General features: G+C 32.1%; 3 protein-coding genes across 4 annotated transcripts; all 3 read right to left on the bottom strand.

Moving 5' to 3' along the window:
- Positions 1–667: 667 nt before the first annotated feature.
- Positions 668–3,347, bottom strand: LOC130957196 (WAT1-related protein At1g68170-like). Its single transcript, XM_057884062.1, has 4 exons — positions 3,134–3,347; positions 2,882–2,944; positions 1,753–1,869; positions 668–1,653 (listed from the first exon to the last, which is right to left on the bottom strand). Exons 1-4 carry the CDS (start codon positions 3,331–3,333, stop codon positions 753–755), a joined length of 1,281 nt encoding a protein of 426 aa, XP_057740045.1. The 5' UTR covers positions 3,334–3,347; the 3' UTR covers positions 668–752.
- A 12,092-nt stretch (positions 3,348–15,439) lies between these two features.
- On the bottom strand, positions 15,440–18,246 carry LOC130956455 (fructose-1,6-bisphosphatase, cytosolic-like). The gene is made up of 12 exons (XM_057883504.1): positions 18,088–18,246; positions 17,960–18,007; positions 17,706–17,780; positions 17,556–17,617; positions 17,402–17,468; positions 17,206–17,319; positions 17,046–17,132; positions 16,709–16,779; positions 16,430–16,495; positions 16,272–16,358; positions 15,961–16,036; positions 15,440–15,751 (listed from the first exon to the last, which is right to left on the bottom strand). Exons 1-12 carry the CDS (start codon positions 18,244–18,246, stop codon positions 15,635–15,637), a joined length of 1,029 nt encoding a protein of 342 aa, XP_057739487.1. The 3' UTR covers positions 15,440–15,634.
- Positions 18,247–20,182: 1,936 nt separating this feature from the next.
- LOC130955176 (actin-7-like) lies at positions 20,183–23,073 on the bottom strand. Of its 2 annotated transcripts, none has more exons than XM_057881990.1 (5): positions 22,818–23,073; positions 22,325–22,394; positions 21,818–22,211; positions 20,860–21,473; positions 20,183–20,737 (listed from the first exon to the last, which is right to left on the bottom strand). In XM_057881990.1, the coding sequence occupies exons 2-5, from the start codon at positions 22,382–22,384 to the stop codon at positions 20,672–20,674; spliced, it is 1,134 nt and encodes a 377-aa protein (XP_057737973.1). In that variant the 5' UTR covers positions 22,385–22,394; positions 22,818–23,073; the 3' UTR covers positions 20,183–20,671. The 2 variants fall into 2 exon arrangements, with proteins under 2 accessions (XP_057737973.1, XP_057737974.1); XM_057881991.1 differs by having other exon boundaries at positions 22,822–23,065.
- Between the last annotated feature and the right edge of the window lie 2,399 nt (positions 23,074–25,472).

Raw genomic sequence — 25,472 nt, 5'->3', positions numbered from 1 at the left:
TATAACTGCCCTTTTCCTCCAAATTCTTCTCCTCTTCGGCGTTGAAGCTTTCTGCGTCCTTCACTTACTTTCTTTCAAATTGAAAGAAGCGCTTTGTCTCTCTCTCTTACTTCCTGTGGCTATTAGCCATTTTTTTTAATATGTGGACCCCATTTAGTTGGAGACCCACCAACATGCTTAAATATTTGCGTACTATGATAAATCAGAATTTGTTTAATTATATCTGTTAAATTATAGTATGAGCTACCAAGTTATTAGTTTTGATTATTTGTGTGCTGTAAAAATAAGGAGGTAAGTATTACGAGGTAAGTATTATTTCACTTTGATTTATACATGTGATGTGATATGATGTAACAGAATTTAATAAAAGAATATACACATAAATTTTAGTGTAGCATAATTTGTGTATTATGCTTAAAAAATTTGTGTATTATAATTCAAAAATTTGAATATTATGTACAAAAATTTGTATGCTATATCGATAAATTTGTGTTTTGTTTTAATTTCTATGTACTATAATTCAAAAATTTATGTACTATATTTTAAAATTTGTGTGTTCTCTAACAAAAATTTGTGTGCTACATCAAGTGTAAAAAAAATTTATACATATAATACTATATTCCATTTTAAGAATAATTTTTATTGTAGTTAAGCTAATTTTGTTTGGATTTAATTGCTAAAAAAAACTTGTACATATAACATCACTCTAAATTAAAAAGCATGGCAAACTATCTAGATGTTGATTATCTAATTTATATTACTACACTAGGGATGATGTCTTCTGCATTGGGAGAAATTCCCTCTTCATCATTTTGTTTTTCTTCTTGTTCTTGATCTCTTGTTATTCCCTTATTATTATTACCATGATCTATTATTGAACCTTGGTTATCATCCACATGTCCATTGTTGTTGCTTTTACGATCTTCTCCTACTTTAGAATTAGACCTGGCCACAATTACTTGTACAGTGTCATCATCATCGTCATGAGGGCATTGTGGTAATTGACTCATATTCTTCATCTTCTTCCTCTCTTTGCTTTTCCCCCAAAGAACAGCGTATAACCCACACACAATCAACACCGCTCCGATGAAGCTTCCAAGGTACAGCTTCTCGTTCAAGACGGTGGAGCTAGCCACGGCGACAATGACGAGCAAGAGAGGGCTGAAAACAGAGGCGAACAAGGGCCCTCTCATGCGGACGCACCAGGAGATCACAGCCACCATCATTCCAGAAACAACTATGCCGGAATAAGCAACCGTCAGAAGCCTAATGTTCCAACCAAGCCTCCACTGACTCCAATCCTTCTCGACGGAAAGAGCGAACGCCGTGGACAAGATCGCCGCCCAGAGAGACATGAGCGCAGTGCTCGAGTAATAGCTTGGATACCTCTCACTCATCTTTGTCTGTATGATGAGCCACAGTGCGTAAGAGATCCCGCTCGCCAACGCGCACACAGATCCCAACACCGTTCTACCACCGCCGCCACGAGCCGCCATAGAACTATTGTTTCTGTGATTCATAAGGTTAACATGCGATGAAATCTGTATTTCCGGGCCTTTCACGAAAGTCAGCACCATTGCTCCTGCAATTCCGGCCATTGTTCCGATTATCTTCGCCTTCCCTGCTGCTGATCCCAAATTCAATCTTTCCAAACTGATAAAAAAATAATTGATTATTTATTTAGAACTAAAAACGAATTCTTAAGAGTTTAACAATTAACTTGCATGGTTCTTATTATTAGTTCTTAATTACCCTATGCAAACGGCCATCACAAAGGTAATAGCAGGTATGAGGTTGGCCATGGCGGATGCAAACGTTGCAGAAGTTAAAGCCAGAGCCTCCAGGTAGAAATTCTGAGCTAATGCTCCTCTGTATACACATTCAAGATTCAATACAAATGTTCAAACAATGTATTTTAACTTAATGAAAATTTAGGTGCAGTCAACTTTAAGTAAAGCTGATAAGTCGTTAGATAATTTAATTGATTTAACTAAATTTTCATCTAATAATTCTCAACTATCAACTTTAGGTAAAATCGATTTTCTACCTTTTAACTTTGCTGTTATACAAGACAAGTTATATACATAATAATAATAATAATAATAATAATAATAATAATAATAATAATAATAATAATAATAATAATAATAATAACCATTTAAAAAAAGACAAAATAACATTATTGTTCTTTAACTCTTATAACTTTGTTATTTAATTTCTTTAAGGCACAACCGATCACGGGATGATATGAAAATTTATGACTTTTATAACTTTTATAATAAAGTATCTTATATCGGCATAAGACATTAACGAGTGACTTATAGCTAGTTATAATTATAATAAGTACCTTAATTCTTGCTGTATGATTGTGTATATATATATATATATATATATATATATATATATATATATATTGCATGTTTACTAAGAAATCAAAATAGACATAATATAAGACTAAAAGAGAGGGAATTAAATTTGGTGAAAAGATCGCGTCAAAAAGAGATGGAAGGGGCTGAAAAGATGGCGCGTCATGGGAGACACATAACTACTTAATGCTCTTGAAACTGTTACGCATGCATAGTTTCGGAGACTATGTGGCCATCAACGCAATATATACTACTTTTCATCCTAACCGAAAGAAGAGCATCAAGAAAGCAAGCAACATTGATATTCAAATAATATAATAAGAAAACTATTAGAGCTAGTAATTTTTGTGATTTGTAGTCATTAAATAATTATTAATGATAATTTTAATAGTGTAAAATTTTATCTAATAACCTACTTATTTTTATTAGTTACGTGTTGGACAGAATTTAATAAAATTGCTATTCCTAAAAATGACTAGTTAGGTAGCTAACGAATATAGGAATGAGTTGCATACCCAAATAAGCCGCATAGAAATGATTGAAATAGTACCATCCATGTCAGTTTCGCCCTCTTCTTCCTGCACCCACAAACATCATTCTCATTCAACAATAATGCACACTACTCATGAGTTTTTTCAAATAGTAACGAAAAGACACATATAACATCATTAATCCTTTAATATTTCAACTGATGCATGCATCAATACATATGAATAGATGGGAATGAATGACTAGAGATATGAATGAAGAAGAAGAAGAAGGAATACCTTTCGAAAAAGAGAGCACAGGGAGCAATGAAAGCAGTAGCGAAAATGAAGCGGTAGGCGACAGTGACTCTGAGACTCATGCCATCGTTAACGGCGAGCTTGTAGAGGATGTTGACACCGGCGAATGCAATCTGAACCATGACCATAAGAATCACGGGCTTCAAGCCCTGCAAGGCATTGCCCTTGGGCTTGGTGGTCATGTGGAATTCAGAGAAAGCTGAGGAATGATGAGTGGAATGAGAGCTGAGAGTGGGATGGCTATTTATGGGGCAGAGCCACTGCTTCTCTCATTGCCACGTCATCATGTACCACAAACGACATGTGTGCATCGGGTCTTCATGGGTCAATATCTCCACCTCCCTCCCTCCCTCCCTGCTTGCATGCATGCATGCATCCATCATCAATCACTTGCATTCACTTCATTTATCAAACTCACTTATAATTTGTTAATATTTAGTTTCTCATTCCAGAAATAAAGATACAAACATATATAAAATAAAAAAATACTATTAAACTAATTATTTATATAAAATATATATTAAAAATAAATTAAATAATATATATATTTATACATATAGTTGATTTGTAGTATTTATATAACATTTTAAAATAAAGATAGAAAAGTATAAATATTTTTAACAAATTAAATTTTCAAGACAAAAAATTATAGGTTTTTTAATTCTAAAATAAAAAACACAACAATAAATTTATTTATTTTTTATTTTTTAATTTAATATTTTATACTTTAAAAATAAAAATTTAAGTACAATTAATTTTATATAAAATTAATAATTAAAATAATTAAATAATTAAATAAATTTAATTAAATTATCATTCTAATTAGACCTATATTTCCACCAGCTTCAAATCATCTTTAGTTTAACTGTTACATACATACTAAACATACAATAATGTGATTATATATACTTGAAGGCGGTGTTACATATTTTTTGTCCATATATATTTTCGCCGATTTTTTTGGTGAATATATTTTCATCGCCGATAGATGATGATATATTTTTTATCAATTCAACTAGGTATCCTTTAAAAATGGTACAATATTCAGCCTTTTATTACATTAATTTAAAAAAATTAAAACAAACACATTAAAATAGATTTCTTGTTTTCTTTTTTTAAATTTAAATACAAATCTACAAAAACCGGATTAACTAAAATTCAAATTCAAAATTTAAATTTAAAGCTTATAAATCCTAACAAATCTCAAATATTTCAAATCAGATTTTCATCACTAGTAAAATCTTCCTTCGTAAATATTCAGAACTGCAACGCTTACCCCTCTTCATGTGTGACCGTTTTCGTCTTCTCCCGCGTTGCGCACCTCCTCTGCGAGGATCTTCTCCTTCGGCGAACGCGCTCCTCCTCGCGATGTGCACCTCCCTCGCGACGCGCACACCTCCTCCATCGATGGACTCCTCCCCATCCCTGGTGTCCTCCCTCTCACCACGCACAACCGCCTTCTCCTCTTCCTGTGCTTCTCCTCCTGTCTCCTCTTCTACATCGCACTTCTTCTCTGTCTCTGGCAAAATTTTAAAAAAATTTGGTTGAGTTCATTCATGGAGATATGTTATCCCTTTCTTTTCATTTAAAAGGTTATATTTTTTAATATAAATATGTCTATGTTTTATTTTTTTAAATGTGTTTGTGATTTTCACTCATATGTTTGATTTGGAAGTTGTAATATTAACTTAATTTATATGTGTCAATACTTAATTTTGGATGTGTTTATGTTGCTTATTATGTTCTTATGTATATATATAAAATTTTTTACGTGAGTTTTGGATGTGTTGATAAAATATTGAAAGTGCATTCTTATAATATTAGATGTGTTTACATTGTTTACTATGTTCTTATGTACATATATAAGTTTTTTTACGTGAGTTTTGGATGTGTTGATAAAATATTTAGAGTACATTCTTATAATTTTGGATGTGTATTTGAGTTTAACTTTTTCTGTGTTCAATATGTAATTTAGAACTACAATGACAATAATTTAGATGTGTTAATACATAATTTTAAATGTGTTTATGTTGTTTATTTAATTTTTGATGTGTTTTTGACATGAGTTTTAAATGTTTTAAATAAAAAAAATAATTGAAGTGAGTTTAATTAATTTTGAAAACTTCACTGATTTTTTTTAAAAGAGAGAGAGAGAGTGTGAACGAGAGAGAGAGAGAAAATAAAGGAAATACTTTATTATAATGATAAGAACTTAGAGATTCTTTAGTTGATAAAGTTTAAAATAATAGTGGTTCCTTAAAAATAGGAAATATAATTAATTAAAAAATTAAAATAATAAAATATTAGATTTAAAGGCTGACTAAAGGCTGATTTATGTTGTACAAGCAGCATTTTCCGATTAATTCAACTAGGTATCCTTTAAAAATGGTACAATATTCAGCCTTTTATTACATTAATTTAAAAAAATTAAAACAAACACATTAAAATAGATTTCTTGTTTTCTTTTTTTAAATTTAAATACAAATCTACAAAAACCGGATTAACTAAAATTCAAATTCAAAATTTAAATTTAAAGCTTATAAATCCTAACAAATCTCAAATATTTCAAATCAGATTTTCATCACTAGTAAAATCTTCCTTCGTAAATATTCAGAACTGCAACGCTTACCCCTCTTCATGTGTGACCGTTTTCGTCTTCTCCCGCGTTGCGCACCTCCTCTGCGAGGATCTTCTCCTTCGGCGAACGCGCTCCTCCTCGCGATGTGCACCTCCCTCGCGACGCGCACACACCTCCTCCATCGATGGACTCCTCCCCATCCCTGGTGTCCTCCCTCTCACCACGCACAACCGCCTTCTCCTCTTCCTGTGCTTCTCCTCCTGTCTCCTCTTCTACATCGCACTTCTTCTCTGTCTCTGGCAAAATTTTAAAAAAATTTGGTTGAGTTCATTCATGGAGATATGTTATCCCTTTCTTTTCATTTAATAAAAGGTTATATTTTTTTAATTTTTGTATAATATTAAATATGTCTATGTTTTATTTTTTTAAATGTGTTTGTGATTTTCACTCATATGTTTGATTTGGAAGTTGTAATATTAACTTAATTTATATGTGTCAATACTTAATTTTGGATGTGTTTATGTTGCTTATTATGTTCTTATGTATATATATAAAATTTTTTACGTGAGTTTTGGATGTGTTGATAAAATATTGAAAGTGCATTCTTATAATATTAGATGTTTACATTGTTTACTATGTTCTTATGTACATATATAAGTTTTTTTACGTGAGTTTTGGATGTGTTGATAAAATATTTAGAGTACATATAATTTTGGATGTGTATTTGAGTTTAACTTTTTCTGTGTTCAATGTAATTTAGAACTACAATGACAATAATTTAGATGTGTTAATACATAATTTTAAATGTGTTTATGTTGTTATTTAATTTTTGATGTGTTTTTGACATGAGTTTTAAATGTTTTAAATAAAAAAAATAATTGAAGTGAGTTTAATTAATTTTGAAAACTTCACTGATTTTTTTTAAAAGAGAGAGAGAGTGTGAACGAGAGAGAGAGAGAAAATAAAGGAAATACTTTATTATAATGATAAGAACTTAGAGATTCTTTAGTTGATAAAGTTTAAAATAATAGTGGTTCCTTAAAAATAGGAAATATAATTAATTAAAAAATTAAAATAATAAAATATTAGATTTAAAAGCTGACTAAAGGCTGATTTATGTTGTACAAGTAGCATTTTTTATTTTTTATTATCCTTTTTCGATATCCGTACGTAAAGAACACGTAAAGAAATAGGAATACTTAAAAACTAATATGGAAGAGCCTTATAACCGGTAAAAAATCCCATGGAATTAGGTAAGAATTAAAATTTGGATTTTCTAATGGTTTCTTAACATGTCATTTTATTTTTGAGACAATAATCACAATATTATTAGGTAAAAAGTCAAGTGCAGTCAACTTTACATGAAATTAATAACTGAGAGTCGTTAGATAAAAATTTAGTCAAATCAATTAAATTATCTAACGACTTTCAACTCTAAACTTCATGTAAAGTTGACTGAGTTTCCACCATATTATTAACGTAGTTAGAAGTCTTTTACCACTTAATTTAGCTACCTTAATTAACAAGAATCAAATGCCATTTTGGATGCTAAACACTTACAATATCCACGAAGGAACATAGCACACAACGGATGAAAAGGGCTAACTAATATCCACGAAGTCCGAAGGAACATAGCGGTTAGTGGAGTTTTTAGAATTCATCATCGATTTATTCTTAAAAATTAAAAAAAATATTAGACTTTAAATATATAAATTTTAAAATTAAAGTAGTCATTATTTGCAAGGCCTGCTACACATACAAATCTTTTTGGCTTACAAGTTATACAAGTTACTCCAAGTCCAATAAAAACACACGCGCTCCTTCAACAACATGTTCACTCTTCGTCTTCTTCCTCAATCAAAATACAAACCATCAACGCATCCCTTCCACAACACGTTCACTCTTTCTCTTCTTCCTCAATCAAAATGCAAACCATCAAGATTCAAGGGACATTCAAAACAAACTACTACGATTCTGCAGAAACATTCCAACTCCTCGAGTAGAATAAATAAAAAAAAAGATACAAATCTCCATAAAAAATCACCAGAAAAAAGGAAGAAACATTATTCAAGGTACTGTTTTACTGTTCTTTTAGATTTTTCTTCTAGATTGTCTCTGCCATGTGCCTCATCCTTAACTAGCAAAATATTAAAAGATTTCAAGAAAAAATATACCGTCTCCTGTTTTGGGTGTATTTCTTAAATCCTTTGGATGTATTTCTATAATCCTTTGGGTGTATTCTGTAACCCTTTGGGTGTATTTCTGTAATCCTTTCTGTAACCGTTTGGGTGTATTTCTGTAACCGTTTAGGTGTATTTCTATAATCGTTTGGGTATATTTCTGAAGTTCCATTATCTTTAAAACGATTTCAAAGCTTGATTTCAGAAACCATGAAAATCGAAAAAAACGAAGTAAAGAGAGAACGCACGAAGGAGATCCAACAAATTTGGCAAGAAACTCGAAAAAAAGAAACGAAATCTTTTGAAAAATGGAAGTTATATATTTATGCGTTAATTGATTTGAATTGATTTAAAATTCTGTTAAAAAGGCATATCAGCGTGTTTAATGGGTGGATTTCGTTCAAATTTGTAAAACTTATAAATGCAAAATACTTGTATGTAAAGATTAATTCTTATTTGCAGCTCTTAACGTGCTTCCAATTAGAATAATGAGCGATGATGTTGAGGTTATTATGATATAAGCAATTGTAAGTTATAATTGCAATAATAAAAATTAAAAATAACTCGGATAAAGATATTAAAAATTTTTTTAAGATATTTTTAATAATTAAAATTTAACAAATACAATCAATTAAATTATGTTAATTTTATTAAAATTAATTAAAAAAACAAATAAATTAAATTTGGAACTGATTTAATTTAATATTTTTTATAAAAAATGATTATAATATTTTTAGGGCAAGTTACTTAAATAAATAGATTTGAGAAAACCTTTACTCAAATGTGCAAAACTGGATCTGGTTACCCGTATGTGCAAAAACTCATTTCTATGTAAACCGTGGCAACCCACCACGGTTTCAAATTGTGCATAAACCGTGGTGAGTCAGGGCGGATTATGAGTGAGAAAGCTTGAGTGTAAACCGTGGTAGGTCACCACGGTTTACTAAGGAGGGCTGGCGTGCATAAACCGTGGTGAGTCACCACGGTTTATGAAGAAATGGCATTACACATAAAACCCTTAGTATATATATATAATTATCTAAAATATAGTTGGTACGAGTATATATATTATCAAAAATTAATTTTAAGATGAAATTATTTGGTAGTATAATGTATAATGAGACTCGGAAGTGATTTAACTATTTAAGCAAGTATAAATCAGCTACTTCTTAGTTCTCACCATAGCTACTTTTGGCAGGGTGTTTATTTTTTCAATTTTTAACATACTAACAAAAGACAACTTCTCACAAATTATAAAATACCAAAAAAACTTCTTGCAGATTAAAAAAGAAAAATTAAAATATAAAAAATTTTTTTCATAAATTGCAAAAAGCCTAAATTTCATATTTTATCTAATTTTAAAATAATACCAATTTAAATTCATATCTATAAATTTGTAGTCTCATATTTATCCTATAAATATAATATTATTTTTTGAAAGTTATTTATATGTACTATTTGTATTCTTTGTTTCATTTATCAAACCTTAGGGCACAATAAAATTTGAAGATATAAGATATCCTATTTGTTAGATTTTATTGTATACTCCTTTTACAGACACAATTTTTTATGTATTATTATTCATTAGATTCTGTTTACTATAATCCACACTGAATTCTTATAAAAAATTTATTGCTAAAAAACACCTTCTTATCAATTGGCAATCCAATTGGTAAGTTATTCTTTGCAGCATAACAGTACTATAACAGTACTGTACTCACTACATAACATATAAAAGGTATATTTTTCCGTTATCACCTTTTATAAATATGCTAATAGAGGTTCATTCAATTTAAACTAATATTATTTAAATTAGCTAAATGGTATAAATTGGTGACCTTATATAAAATAATACTATAATGCAAAGATATATTCTATCTATTATCTCCTAATACTAGTAATACAGTGAGCGGATTACATCACAAAAGAAAAGAGTTAATGCATTTAATGTGTAATGCCATTTCTTCATAAACCGTGGTGACTCACCACGGTTTATGCACGCCAGCCCTCCTTAGTAAACGTGGTGACCTACCACGGTTTACACTCAAGCTTTCTCACTCATAATCCGCCCTGACTCACCACGGTTTATGCACATTTTGAAACCGTGGTGGGTTGTCACGGTTTACATAGAAATGAGATTTTGCACATACGGGTAACAAGATCCAGTTTTGCACATTTGAGTAAAAGTTTTCTCAAATTTATTTATTTAAGTAACTTACCCATATTTTTATTATAAAAAATAATTAAAATATTTTTATTATATATATTAATTTTAAAAATTTTAAAATCTAATCTTATGGTGATAGAAAAAAAATGACTAGAATTTATGATTTTTAAAATTAATATATATAATAAGAGTATTTTAGATATTTTTTATAATAGACATAAAAAATAATATTAATTTAGATCAGTTCAAAATTTGATTTATTATTTTTTTTGTCAAATTAATTTATCTGACCTAATTTTGACAAAATAACATAATTTAATTAATTATATATGTTAAATTTTAAATATTAAAAGTATCTTTAAAAAAAGTTTTAAACATCTTTATTTAAATAATTTCTTTAAAAATTATATTATTATAGTATATAATTAGATGCTAATTTTTATGGTAAAAATTTAGATATAATCAATTTCAGATAAAATTAATAGCTAAAAACTGTTAAATAACTTAACTAATTTAATTAAATTTTTATCTAATAAAGTTAATTATATCTAAGTTCTCACCGATTCTTATAGTCATACACCTAATCTTATATTAGGGGTGTTCGCGGTGCGGTTTGGATCGGTTTTGAGTCAAAAACTCATCCGATCCGAACACTAATTTTACTTGCGGTGCGGTTTGGATTGGATGATGTTTTAAAAAAAATCCGATCCGATCCGATCCAATTTCAAGCAGTTTGGATTGGATTGGATTTGCGGTTTTGTAAATTAAAAAAATTAAATACATATAACAAGTCTTAACATCAAATTTTAAATAATTAACAATGACATAATAAGTCTCAACAATATCTTAAAAAATTAAACTAACGATAACATAACATAGAAATAAAATTATAGGTTAGTTAAAATAAATAATAAATAACATTTTGAACATAAACTATTTATTAAATAATAATAATACATGAATAATATAAAAATATATAATAAATTAAACATGTTATAAGTATAATTATAAATATAATAATAAAATAATAATATTATAGTACATTGTGCGGTTTGGATTGGATTGGATCGGTTTTGAAAAGTAGATCCAAAATCCAATCTGATCCAGCGGTTTGTAAAAAATAAAATCCAATCAGATCCAAATTAGTGCGGTTTTAATCGGTTTCAGTTTGGATTAAATTGGATGAGCGGTTTAATTTAGATCGGTTTGAATTTGAACACCCCTATCTTATATGTAATGCGCCATATCGACCTTAGCTTTAAGTATATTGACATTTGGATTTGGCTTCTCATAATATGATCTTCAACATATATACTTAGAAAAGATGGGAGAATTCGAGTTTGAGTTTAATTAGCTAGAGGGGAAAAATAATTAGCATGCACTTTAAGTTTGACCTGTGAGGCGGCGGTGCCTTATGTAGTTGAGAGGGCCAATTGCCACCTTGTTTTTGAAAATTTTGTACTAGTATACTAAAAAAGTGTTTCTTTCTCCCCTTCCTTAATTAATTTACTTGGCCTCCTCTTCAACCTATACGTAAAATTGAAATAACAAAGTTAACTAAGGTCAATGAAATAAATAATAGGCAGCATGCATATTAATCCAATAATATATAATAATGTCAGATAAAATTATATCAAATAAACTACTATTTGAACAAATAGAAGATGAAATATAATAAAGTATGAAAATTGGGGGAGAAAAAGTTTTATTAAAAACAAATTGTTTAAAAGCATGTGTATTATGTAGGACACAAAAATGGAATAAACTGGTGGAATCAATTGAGAGAGACTGAAAGGTTTATTAATGGAAGAGTTATATGGTAAAGGCAATATATAATGGAGAAGGCACGTATTAAAAAGTATAGGGACTTATTATTATTCCAATTAGAATCATCCTTTCTTACAAAATATTTTAGAATTTAGAGGCAGCAGCCTCAATTTTGCGTGCACCATTGAAAGATAAAAAGAAACCAAAAACGGTTCCGAAATTGGAAAACTGGAAAGTTAAATTAACGTATCAAAATCATGAATCATTAATCAGGATCAAAGTGCTGACTCATTGAAGTTTAAGTTTAACTGATCATCTTCGTGCGCTCTTCAATTTTTTCATTTTCAACTTGCCTTTCCTTTCCTTTTTTTTTTTTATAAGTTTTCTTATTGTCGCTTTTTTTATTATAATATTATTCCATATAAAAAATATTATTTATACACTAAAATTAGCTACTAAAATCAGTCATTAATATATTTGTGTATAAATACGTATATAATTTAATTTATTTTTAATATGTATTTATATTTTAATATATATTTTATACTGATAACTGATTTTAATAACTAATTTTGATATATATGTATATTCATTCCACGAGAATTTTATTTTTAATATTGGAGTGGTAGCGGTGTTTTTCGTAAATGTGGATTGTTGGGATGTTTTACTCAAATGTGGGATCGTTTAACTAGAGAAGCAGAAATCGGTGCGACCGATTTCTGAGAGGTACACAAATCGGTGCCACCGATTTCTGGGAGATACAAATCGGTGCCACCGATTTCTGGGAGGTATACAAATCGGTGCCACCGATTTCTGGGAGGTACACAAATCGGTGCCAGGGATTTGTGTTAAAAAAAATTAAAAAATTTTAAGTACAGAAATCGAACCCAGCGATTTGTGTACTCCCACAATTTTGAAAAACACCAAAAATTACCATGTTAAAGTATATCACCACTTTTTTTTCCATAACAAAAAATTAGCCTCATTCCACATACTGGTGATGAGCTAATATATAAAACGTCATCCATTATATTATTGTACACATATGCATGCATGAAGATTGAAAATTTTTTTGTGTACATATTTTTGATAGGCGATAGCCGTTAAATAGTTTGACTGATTTGATTAAAATTTCATCTCACAATTTTCGACTATCAACTTCACATGAGTTTCATTAAAATATATATAACTAAAAAATATATAACGGTTCTCGACTGATTTGCAAAAAATATATTTTTTGATTTTTTAAAAATTGATTTCTGATTGTATATCATAAGTGTATTTTATTGTGTGTAAATAACAATAATAATTATGAAATAGCCTAAATTATAGCTAAAAAAGAATAAAATTCTTCATATGAGTGTTGGAATAAAAGGATGAAAGTCATGAACCTTAAAATAATATCCTAAGGAATTGAATTTATTCTTTAATGGAAACTAAATTAATAAAAGTGAATTAGTTTTATTTAAAATGTAAAAAAATTATTTAATTAAAAATATATAAATAAAATTAAATATTTTTTCACTAATATCACATGACAACTATTTTTTCTTTTTCTAAACACCTATCGAAAAAAAAAAACACCTAAAGCAGTGTCAGAATTTCTGTCTGGATTTATGGAGATTAGCTTCTCTTCTTTCACTGTTTTAGCTGAAGAAAACTTAAAACAAGGAAATAATACTTAAAAACACCCCTTGACAATTAATTTATTTAGTGACTAGATTTGCATTGGAAGAAGAGACAAGTAGGATAAACATGTCCTTGTCAATATAGAGTAATGTTTTCTCCCTCCATAATGACTGGTCACTGAGTTGTGAGAATATGAGACTATAAAAAGACCTTTCTCACTTCTTTTATCAAGTTTTTTAAAACTTTGTGAGACCATCTTCAAACTTCACTTGCTATACTAGTTCGTTCTATTGTTCTTTACTTTTAACAACTAAAACAAGAAAATTAATAAAGTTATTAATTTTTGGATATTCTACCAGAACATTTGACAACACATTTTACTTAAATTTTGTTCACTTAAAAAAAAATTATTCATTCTGTTATAATATTAATGAAGATTTCAATATTTATTCTCTATCATTATCTGATTATCTCACATCTTTAGGTCTTATATTGCTTAATAATATAAGTATATTTATAAAAATTTTACATACACTTAATCTCTCTTAATTTATTTATTTATTTATTTTTCACAAACTTGCTGCCGAATCAACCTCAAAATCGTTTAGTTTAAAGTTTTTATCATACGCATTATTTATTATTTTATTATACATTTAATAAATAACAAAGGTAAATTAATGCTGATTAAGAGAGAGAGTAGTCAACCCAAGTAAGAATCAATTTTCCATTAAAGAAATTAATGTTAATGAATTATATCTTTAAGCACAAAATAATGGAAAAATGATTAAAATTAAACATTTGATTCGAATGACGACAGCGTTGCATGTATGCATTATATTTGTGATGGAGGAGTTTCTTCAACTTTTAAGCTTCAAGTTTTGGTGCCTCTTCTACGGTGGCTTTAGGCTTTTCCTCCTCTTTCTTCTCCTCATCAGCTGCCACCACCTCCTCGCTTTTCTTGGCTTCTTCCAACTTTGCCTCCTTTTCTTCCTTCTGCCCATCATAATATACGTACATGACAATGAAGTAGAACAACTTTTAAAGTAGTATACGAAACTATATATATAAGGGGCAAGCAATGACTATGAATAAAATAAAAGTAATATTACAGTATATTGTACCTTTTAATAAAGAGTAAAGATTGTTTCTTTTATGTGTAATACATTTTTTTTCTATAAATTTAATAAAAAATTTCATTCTTCCCATTTTATTCATTCAAAAAATTTCCACAATAACCACTATGGCAATTGACACAAAATTTCGGATTATTTTGCTATTAAAAACTTGATAAAATGTATGATCCGAATGCAACAATTATATATTAGTATATACCTCAATGGGTATGGTGCCTAGAGCGTTGTCATCGGAGGCGGAGACAGCAGTGGCGGCCTGCTCCTGGTCGATGACAGGCTCGGGCACTGGCACTGGCAATGGGGCATCATTACCCTCGTTGGTCTTGGGAACGCTAGCGCAGTTGCCCATGTTCAATGCGGAAAATTGTGGGAGAACGAATCAAGGAAACTTTTGGTTTCCTTCTTGATGTGTTCCCCCTTTGGAGTAACGTGAGAGATGGATGCAAATGAATGAGTAGTTTCTACTTCATCCTAACATGGTTTTTATAATGAGCCTAATAACTTAGATTAATTATATACCTTAACCATAATTAGCAAATGCTATGTAATCTGTATGGTCAAACACAGGCTGTGTGATTGGCAATCACAGGCTGGGCTATGGTCAATCATCATATCCCCTCCTTAATTAATTTGCTTTCATTACAATAAATTTGAAAAAAAAAATAGGTACATTAATTTCCTTTTTATTATATAGTTTGAATCAATATACGTGCATGCATGTGTATGCTTTTTACTTCTTTTAGTTTTATTTTTGAAGTGGTGCTTCTATCATGTACATGGTAATTTTTGAGGTACTACAAGAATTTCGTGTGAATTGCCAAATATACATAAAGACCCTGTTACACTTATTAGTACTAGAACTAGAAACACGAGCTTGTGTGATTAAACACCTTGTGCTGCCTAATACTATGGATCTTATGAATTAAGGAACTCACTAAAACAAATTCCTGACAAGAAGGAAACAAGTGAAAGAAAGATGTGCCACCCACTTAACTGCTAATAATGCAAGGACCAATTGATATTCAATATTCATGCACCATTTGCTTTGGATGCAGCATAAAAAGCTTTCACGTGCTCCACGTCTTCGTAACTTCCAAGGATTACAGGCGATCGTTCATGTATTTTCTTTGGAACCAAGTCAAGTGCCTACAATACGTGACAGAAGAGAACTCATTTTAATTCACTAAACTTCCTATGATGTGATACCAGATTTGATATATAATATAACATTCAATTAAAATTTTATCCTTAGCTTATGTCAAATTCAAGAAGCAGAGGTGCATGCAATGAAATTATGTAATTTGTATATATTAATATAAGCTAACAAATGTAACAAATCAAAGAAAAATACATACCCTTCCTTTTCCTGTAAAAGCTTGACCTCCAGCTTGCTCCAACAAATATGACATTGGAAACACTTCGTAGAGAAGCCTAATTTCACAAGAAGTTTCCATAACTAAGCCACAAGTATATCTATTTAGGATATAAAATGAGCAATGCCAATGGTGTGAATTTGAAATACAGAGCTGGAAATCCTAGTCCTAGATGCTAAATCATATTATACGGTTAGAAGTTATAACTAAGAGTTGAAAATACAAAGCATGATGCTTAAATCATATTATATGGTTAGAAGTTAAGAGAGTCTAGAACACAAAGCACATCACACCTTAGCTTTCCATCTGGACTTTTCTTATCAGCAGGGTACATGAAAATACCACCATAAAGCAATGTTCTATGGATATCTGCAACCATACTGCATTATATACTTATTTCTGTTAGCACACAATAATTTAAGATATTTGAAAGACAGATAACATCAAATACCTTCCAACGTATCTAAGGGACTTTGGTGAAGAACCATCTTGAGGAAACTTGCAATTATCCACATACCTGGAAGAGATATAGGGTTGAGAAACAAGAACTTTGTCATTTATGAGTTTTGGAATTAAAGAACAAATAACAACAAATCCTTATCCCACTAGATGGGGGTCACTCACATGATAATAAAATCACCAGATTTTAAAGAAACGATCTCATTTCGGGGATGTTTTTGTTATATTTTTCTTAGCACCTATATCTTTTGGGACAAATGTTTAAACTTACTCGGTGATTGGTTTCTCCCAGTTTTTGGCATTTCCTTCATTCACTGAATAAATATTCCCTTTTTTCGGTATCTGTCAAGTAACAAATAGTTGTTAAAGAAAGCAGAAAGCTCCCTCTTATATTCTAAGTTCTAGCATTCACATGCTGCACAACAAAAGATTTATGAGCAGTATCGGCTCAGGCCTCAGAGCAAGGATAAAGGACAAAAGTAGCATGGTTTAGGATTAAATCAAATAACAAAAATTCCAGTGACATAATATTGATAATATAAATTTGGAAGGTGTACATGTAACAACTCTCAATGTACCAATTTGAATGCCACTATGCATGTACCAACCTTGATGTTTGGGTGAGTTAATATGAACTCTCCAAGGGAAGGATCAAGTGTGAAACCATTTACACCATGTCCTGTGCTAATCACGAACTGCAATGCGAGAGTTTTCTCAATACAAAGTTATATTAAACAAACAATTCATCAGATTGGTGTTTTGTTTTACCATGCAAGAGCTACCATACATGCAGTAACCAGCTGCTAACATTCTGTTCCCAGGTTGCAAGACATCATCAAGTGTAACTTTATCTTTGTCCTTCGCTGCGTAAATGCCGAAGATCTATAGGGAAAATGGAGGTATCATTGTAATTTCAGTCATTATTTCCAATGCAGCAATTATATTTGAGATGACAATTTCATACAGTTCCAATAGAAACACCGCATTCAATATTTGAGGATCCATCCAAAGGATCAAATACAACAATGTATCTGCAAAATGGAAAGGGAAATTGTTACTTGGAATAGTCAATGTAGTTTAGAGTGAGTATTAGGTATTTCTAAAGCTCCGGAACTCACTTTCCACGCTGTTTTGGCTTCACAAAAACAGCCTCTTCAAGCTCTTCAGAAACAAGAAGGCACTGAAAAGAAAACAAATTGCAGCAATTTATATGTAATAGGTAGATTAGGCTTAGAGCATTTGACAGTTACAGATCTAGAGAGACTCACAGTGCGCCCGCTGCTGATTAAGGCGTTAACAAACACCTCATTAGAAAGCACGTCCAATTTCTTTTGCTCCTCACCCTAAACAATGTATGTTAGAAATATTAATACAGTGAACATGATAGCTGAGAATCGTGAGATGCATTAGGTAACAGAACAGAATAATGCAACTAAAATTTGAGGATGAAAAAAAAAAAAAAAGTTATAACACTCTTAATATATTTTTCTACTTATTGATCAATTTGACAAAGTGAACAGACCTGAACGTTGGTTTCTCCAGCAAGTCCTAGAAGTTTGGCGAGTCCAGCCTGCGAGGCAGTGAAAAGAGAGTTATGAAAATGAGAAAGAAAGAATGAATAAAGAAAAGGTCGATGGAAGATGAGAGTACCTTGTTAACAGCAGAACAAACGTACTTGCAGCCAAGAACAATGTGATTGAGGAGGATGGTGAAATCGCCGCGTGATTCTGGATACTTTGACTGCTCATTCAGAACAAAGCGAGTGATAGTCATCAAATCAGTCCTCTTAGCTTCCCCTTCGTGATCCATTCCGGTCGCCGTTATGGTAACAACCACAAACAAACAATTTATATTTGTAATATGCGTTTCCCAAGTAACAGGGGAGAATGCGAAATCTTTGGATCCCGACCTCTTTGCCACTCTTTCATTTCATACTCAAATTTTATATGGAAACAGTCAATATGGGGAAAATAAACTCAATATAAAAACTAATTCAAATCAGTTCTGATTCATTTTATTCTACTCTTATGCTTATCTCAATTAATATGTAGTCTATTAATAGTTCAAACATGCACACCTTATCTTATATTTGACACATCATCTTTTAAGAACTATTATTTTAAGAGCCTTACTTTTTTTTGACTTTTGAATTATGAAAAGTTACTATAAATGTGTTTGGCACTATTTTTAAGAAGAGCTTTTAACTTTCCGAAAAGTTAATTCATAGCTTTTGGAAGAAATAGAAATAGATGACTTTCTCCTTTTTGATAAGTCATTCTATCACTTCCGTGAAAAAAAAAATTGATTTCAAAACAAAAAAATTTACTTTCGTTCTTGATTCCGTGAAAAAATGTTTCCTGTTTCTGCTGGAAATACTGGCCCTCCACCACCATTTTCACGCAAGGTTCCATCTTCTAGAAGCACTAGCCTTCCACCATCATCCTCACACGCAATGTTCCATCTACTGGAAGTGTTGGCCTTCCACCACCATTTTCACGTAATGATTCATCTGCTGGAAGTATTGACCCTTCACCACCATCTTCTGTTCCATCTGAACCAGCATATATTCCTTTCAAGTATTTTTTTTTATCATTTTATCATTCTATTTTTATTATTAAATTTGTATTGAATATTTTGTATGCTATGAAATCTCAGTTTTAATTTTATTTTTTTTATATGTGATTTTAATTTTATTTTTTTTATATGTGATTTTATTTTTATACAACTTGCTATTATTTTTATAATTAGTTTTATAATTTTCTTTTTTGTATGTTCTTCCCCAACAAATTCATGAAAGTGGCAAGTCCGGAAGAAAATTTAAAGCTGATTGGAATGAACGAAATACTGTTATATTCATGAAAATATGTAAAGAAGAGATGGTGGCTCGAAATAGACCTGGAACACATTTTAACAAAGTTGGTTGGACAAATTTAAAAATAAAATTCTTGAAAGAGACTGGTTTAAATTATGAGTCTAAACAATTTAAAAAAATTTAATATCCATTCTCTTATGTCAAAAAAATTGTATTTTTTGAGTTATTTATCCAAATGCTACAACTTTAAAATAAGTACTTCTATAATTAAAAATCCAAACACAAAATAACTTATTTATAAGCTACTATTAATAAAAGTCCTTATACTTTAAACTCCTTTTCTAAAAGAACTTATTTAAATTATTTACCCAAACTGGGCCTAAATCTTTCTTATTTTTCAGAAAATATAAGTTTCTTCTTTTTTTAAAACAGGTTTTTATTCCCTCCCTATCTGTGGGAACTAGCGTTAAAAAAATGAAAAATTAGAAAGGAAACAAGCAAACAAACAGGATTTGAATGAATTGGTGGAAAAGAAATCATTGGAATTTATTTATACCCGAAATGAATACTATTGTAGTTTTTTTTCGTGTCCATTATAGTAGTTATTTACGATTATTTATTCAGTATATATATATATATATATAGACACACACACACACACGAGTGTTAAGAAATGAAAGCAAATTCACATATTAGAGACAGCCCTTGTTAGCTAGTCTTATAATCCCTTCTGCTGTCAAACCTGAATTACTCAAATAATCCATTTTCGGAGGATTACAATAAATTAATCAAAACTAAAATGAAATTGCCCATCCAATGTGAAACAAAAAGCAACATTAATTTTCATTTTTCTTTAACTTCAGTTCTTGTACATCTGCGTTAACTGGCTTACCTCAATTCATGGGGGCATGCATATAGATTAACCAAGTGGTGTAAAGCAGAATAATCAAATAATATCATATCATATATCATACAATAGAGAAAGGTAACAACGCATATTCTGTCTAAACAGAGTGCTCTGCAAACATAAAACCCACTTAAGCATAAAATAAATATAAACAAAAGCTGACTCCAAAATCCCTGTTTGAGTTTGAGAGGGAAAGATCATAAAAACTTATCATTCTCCAAGGTCTAGGCACCCAAATTGATGGCCAAGACATGAAAAATGAATTAAAGGAAAATCAAACCAAACAACCTACTAAAATCCAATACAATCTTCCACCTGCATAGAATAGTCCAGCTTCCAAGGACCTAATAAAAAACATACTCAACTTAAAAACCAATTCATCCATTAAACTAGATACAGCTCTATTAAAAATCTCAAGAATCAAATAAGTCAACCAAACTTGACTCCAATATGGCACAAGACACAGTGCATTAAGAACTTGATCATCATCCTTGATCCTTCTCAATTTGACCCGATTAGAAGCACTTCCGATGAACGATAGCAGGTCCAGATTCATCATATTCACCCTTTGAAATCCACATCTGTATACAGCAGAACAGAAAAAGGGAAATCAGTGACTTCCATAAACTGGTCCGTTATACCGATTATGAGACACCACCAAAAATACAATAAAAGAACAGTGGGGAAAAGCAACTGTACAAACCTGCTGAAAGGTGCTAAGTGATGCCAAGATAGAACCACCGATCCAAACACTGTACTTCCTCTCAGGGGGTGCAACTACCTTGATCTTCATGCTGCTTGGAGCAAGTGCACTAATTTCTTTGCTCATCCGATCCGCAATTCCAGGGAACATAGTGGACCCACCACTGAGCACGATATTTCCATAAAGATCCTTCCTGATATCAACATCACATTTCATGATGGAGTTGTATGTAGTTTCATGAATTCCTGGAGCTTCCATACCAATTAGAGAAGGCTGGAAGAGTACTTCAGGGCATCGGAATCGCTCAGCACCTATTGTAATGACCTGTCCATCAGGCAATTCATAGCTCTTCTCCACTGCTGAACTAGTCTTAGTAGTTTCCATTTCTTGGTCAAAATCAAGGGCAACATATGCTAATTTCTCCTTCACATCACGGACAATTTCCTTCTCAGCAGAGGTATTGAAGGAGTATCCTCTCTCAGTAAGGATTTTCACCAAGTACTCTGTTAAATCACGACCTGCAAGGTCCAACCGAAGAATTGCATGGGGAAGTGCATACCCTTCATATATGGGCACTGTGTGGCTCACACCATCACCGGAATCAAGCACAATACCTATTTACATAGCCAATACTTCAATAAGAACATCAGCAGTAGAATAAAATTTGAAGCTAATCATAATGAACAAACACAAGTCACAAAATAGATAAATGTCTGATGCATGTATTAATGAAGTTGTTCTTGGTGCATAGAACTCACTCAACTAACTTATGTTGAACATCAACCAGCTTCCCACTTCCCAATATTTACAGCTTAGGTTATAAATTTAACCTTGAGATCAGCTTCATATTCGTTAAATCTTAATTTAGCAAGCATACACCATTTAGCCATGTAAAATAAAAAATTGAAAGAAATAAAAAAAAAAACACCAAAAACCAAAATCAACTATTGAAACAAACCTGTAGTACGTCCACTAGCATACAAAGACAGGACAGCCTGAATTGCAACATACATGGCAGGCACATTGAAAGTTTCAAACATAATTTGGGTCATCTTCTCTCTGTTGGCCTTGGGATTGAGTGGTGCCTCAGTAAGAAGCACAGGGTGTTCTTCAGGGGCAACGCGAAGCTCATTGTAAAACGTGTGATGCCAAATCTTTTCCATATCATCCCAGTTACTGACAATTCCATGCTCAATAGGGTACTTCAAGGTGAGGATACCCCTTTTTGACTGGGCTTCATCACCCACATAAGCATCCTTCTGACCCATTCCAACCATCACACCCGTGTGACGAGGTCGCCCAATAATGCTGGGGAAGACAGCCCTAGGAGCATCATCACCAGCAAAACCAGCCTGCAAACATGGATTAAAATATACATTATCATGAGCAGAATGCCAAAATCCTGCAAAGCATAAGAAAAACATCAAGTGGAAAAGAATACGTGATCAAAGAGAAACTAACCAACCTTGACCATTCCAGTTCCATTGTCAACAACAAGAGGTTGAATGTCCTCACCATCAGCCATCTTTCAAAACCTGTACAACGGCAAGGGATTCCACTACTTCTCAGTTATGCATAATTCATCAATCAATTTCTATGTACGATCCTACAAATTACAATCCTATATTACATGCATAGCAGAACATAACCACATAGCTAGCAGAATAAAAAAGACACGCAAATTATTATCATTTCCAAGTTGATAACTTCAAAATCGCAGGATAGAAAAGCGAATTTTAAAATTCGGTGCATCAGAGTCACCTAACCACAAAATCAAATAAAAGTGGAAATCTACTCGCACAGAAAACAAAGAGCCACAAAGTAGAACCAGATCAACAAGATCAGAAAACTCTCGACCAAAAAAGACAAAAGCAAGACCTCGTAAGCTAAAAAATTCACCAAAAAAATTGAGAAAGAAAAATATATAAAAAAAAGAAAGATCGGAGATCGAAACACACCTACTTGAAAGGAAACAAAAGTTGCAGAGAAATTGGTTTTGTGGTGTGAGCAGCAGCAACAACAGCAGCAGGTGAAATTGGCTGTAGAAAGAGAATAAGAAGAAGCAGCAGCTTTATATTCGGTGATAAAGTGGACTGGTCGGGGAAGAAAAGCGGACTCTACTACACAGCTGGGGTGACTTTTTCCGTGGAAACCGAGTGCCTGCGCTGAATTGGAATCCACCGAAGCAATCAGCCGTCCATTCTAGCAGATCAAAGACTGATTGGTGTTGTGGGTCCCATGCCACGTCATTATGGGCGGCTCTGATGGCCTTTTGGACCCGGCTGGTGCCGACCAATTCTGCAAAGTCTTGCTGTACCCTATCACCTCCACCTCCTCTTTCAATTCATTAATCATATATTCCGTATTCGATGCTCCCATCGACTTATTCAAAATTTTGGTGTATTTGTCAATAAAAGACAATTAACGCCTTAATCATATTGTAAATTCAACTATAAATTAAAAAATATTCTATGTTTGTATATGTTCGTGCAAGGATACTCGTTTCTGTGTTTATACGTTGGACTCCAGGTGTTACTAATGATATAATCGGATTTGCGATGGGGAACACCTTGCTTGAACACGGACTGAGCGGAGTACCTGTAAAAAGAACTCCAACGCTCAAGTTAGTAAAAAAATATTTTTCAATATATGAGTACGAGAACAGAATACTAGTGTATGTAGTCTGGATGCCTTGGTGACTTATTTCAGTAGCTGTCGTTTTATAGATTTTTGGATTGAGTCCGTTTTGTGGTTTGTTGGAGTAAATCTCGGTTTAAGTCGAGATTCTTGGGGTTATTGTTGACGTGATGAGCCGTTGCTTATCTGCTTTTGGTGGTCTGACGTGGCCGAGATATAGTGTGTGTGTTTCGATTTTGTAGGATGCAGTACACAGCTCCCAAACTTGACTTGCCTAAGTGTTTATCTTTTAGCAAGTTGAGCTTAAGTCGACCTATATCTCGGCTTTTGTCGGTCTTGGCAACCCCCAAGCTCAATGCTGCGTTTTATTTTTTGAAGAGGTGGTTTATTGGTTAATTATTGTTTGTAAAAAATTTGTTTTCCCTATTTTTAGGAAAACGTGCTGCAGTTATTTCACTTGATGACTGTAACTAAAGCGTTTTTGACCTTTGGCTTCTTTGCTGTTCTTCTTTTTGTCTTCCAACTTAATTAGTGGGTTGTAATAGGCTTTTACTCATTCTCTTGGAAATCTCTCAAAAACTCACTTCCTTTTTACTTCGCTTTTGACAAAAAATGACTTCCAAAGGTTAGATTTTTATTTTTCTTCATCTTTAACTTTCTTCTTTGTAACTTTAGTCTGTAATGGAAAAGGAAAAGTCGAAAGAAAAACAGAAAGTTGTCGAGGTTAAAAAAGATAATTTTTATCACTGGGTGCATGACGATGTTAAGACCCGTGCTTCTTCGTACTGTAGCTCTGATTCTCTTCAGGAGTTTCGTGCTATGAAATTGGTTAATGATGGCTCTAATGTTGCTATCGAACTTCTCCCCTGCTCGAGTGATGATAGGGTTTGTGAGCGCAAGGGAGATTTGGGTACTTCTATATGTACACCCCTTGTTTCTCTGAGTTATACGTTAGGTTACCTTTTTCTTCTTTTGAATGCGACGTGTTGACCCAACTGAATTGCGCCCCTTCCCAACTGCACCCAAATTCTTGGGCGTTTCTGAAAGCGTATCAGTGTTTGATGGCTTTTCTTGAATACCCTTCCTCTTGGGGTTTTCTTTTCCTTGTTTCAGTGTAAGGAAGTTCGTAAGGGTTTATGGATTTGTTTGAGTAGCTTTCCTAGTCGTTCTTTATTCCTTCTTTATAAGTCTTCCTTTAAAAATTTCAAATCTCTATTTGTCAAAGTCCGATCTGTAGAGACTGAATACCCTTTTTATCTTGATAATGAGCTGATAGAGAGGTATCCGCTTTATTGGTGTTCCGAGCCCGTGCAAGTTCTTGAGGCTTATAGGACTGAGGAGGAGGATTTGGTTATTCATTTTTTGGTAAAAAACTTTGCTGCTGGCGAATGTCTTTCGATCTCTGAGATGTTGAGTTTTGAAAAAGAAAATGATAGGGAGGGATTGCGGACTTATATAGGTAATGCCCATGTGTATCTTTAATGGTAGTTCATTTTCTGGAAACTGATGTTTTTTGTGTTGTTCTGGTTGCAGGAGGACGGGTTCCGCATCTGATGCCTTCCAGGCTTCAATCTTTTCTTGACAGAAAAAAGGAGAAACGTGTAAGCACTTCAAAGATTAGTGAGGAGGGCGTTGCTTTTTCTGTTGCGCAGCCAGCTCCTTCAAAAAGAAAAAGGGACGTGTCTGATGATTCTTTGGAAGTGTTGTCTGAGGGGGGTAAGGCTACTGCCGAGGTTTCAACTTCAATTTTTGAACGTCAGCGTAAGCTTCATAGTTTTATTCTTGGAGCGAATGCTCATTCTTTGTGGAGCGATCAATATCCTCTGGCCGAGCTTTTTGACAGGGCTTCTCAATTTCCTGGGGATATGGTGCTTACTCGCCGGGTTGGGTTGGAAGCTTTAGGCAAATATATTCAGGTAGTTTACGTCTGCCTTTTTCCTATCTCTCCCTTTTTTTTTTGTTTAATGGTTCCTTGT

Source organism: Arachis stenosperma, chromosome 10 (assembly GCF_014773155.1).
Source record: "Arachis stenosperma cultivar V10309 chromosome 10, arast.V10309.gnm1.PFL2, whole genome shotgun sequence".
In the NCBI taxonomy this organism is placed as follows: domain Eukaryota; kingdom Viridiplantae; phylum Streptophyta; class Magnoliopsida; order Fabales; family Fabaceae; genus Arachis; species Arachis stenosperma.
The sequence above is the reverse complement of the archived record's forward strand: the minus strand, read 5'-3'. Positions and strand labels throughout refer to the sequence as shown.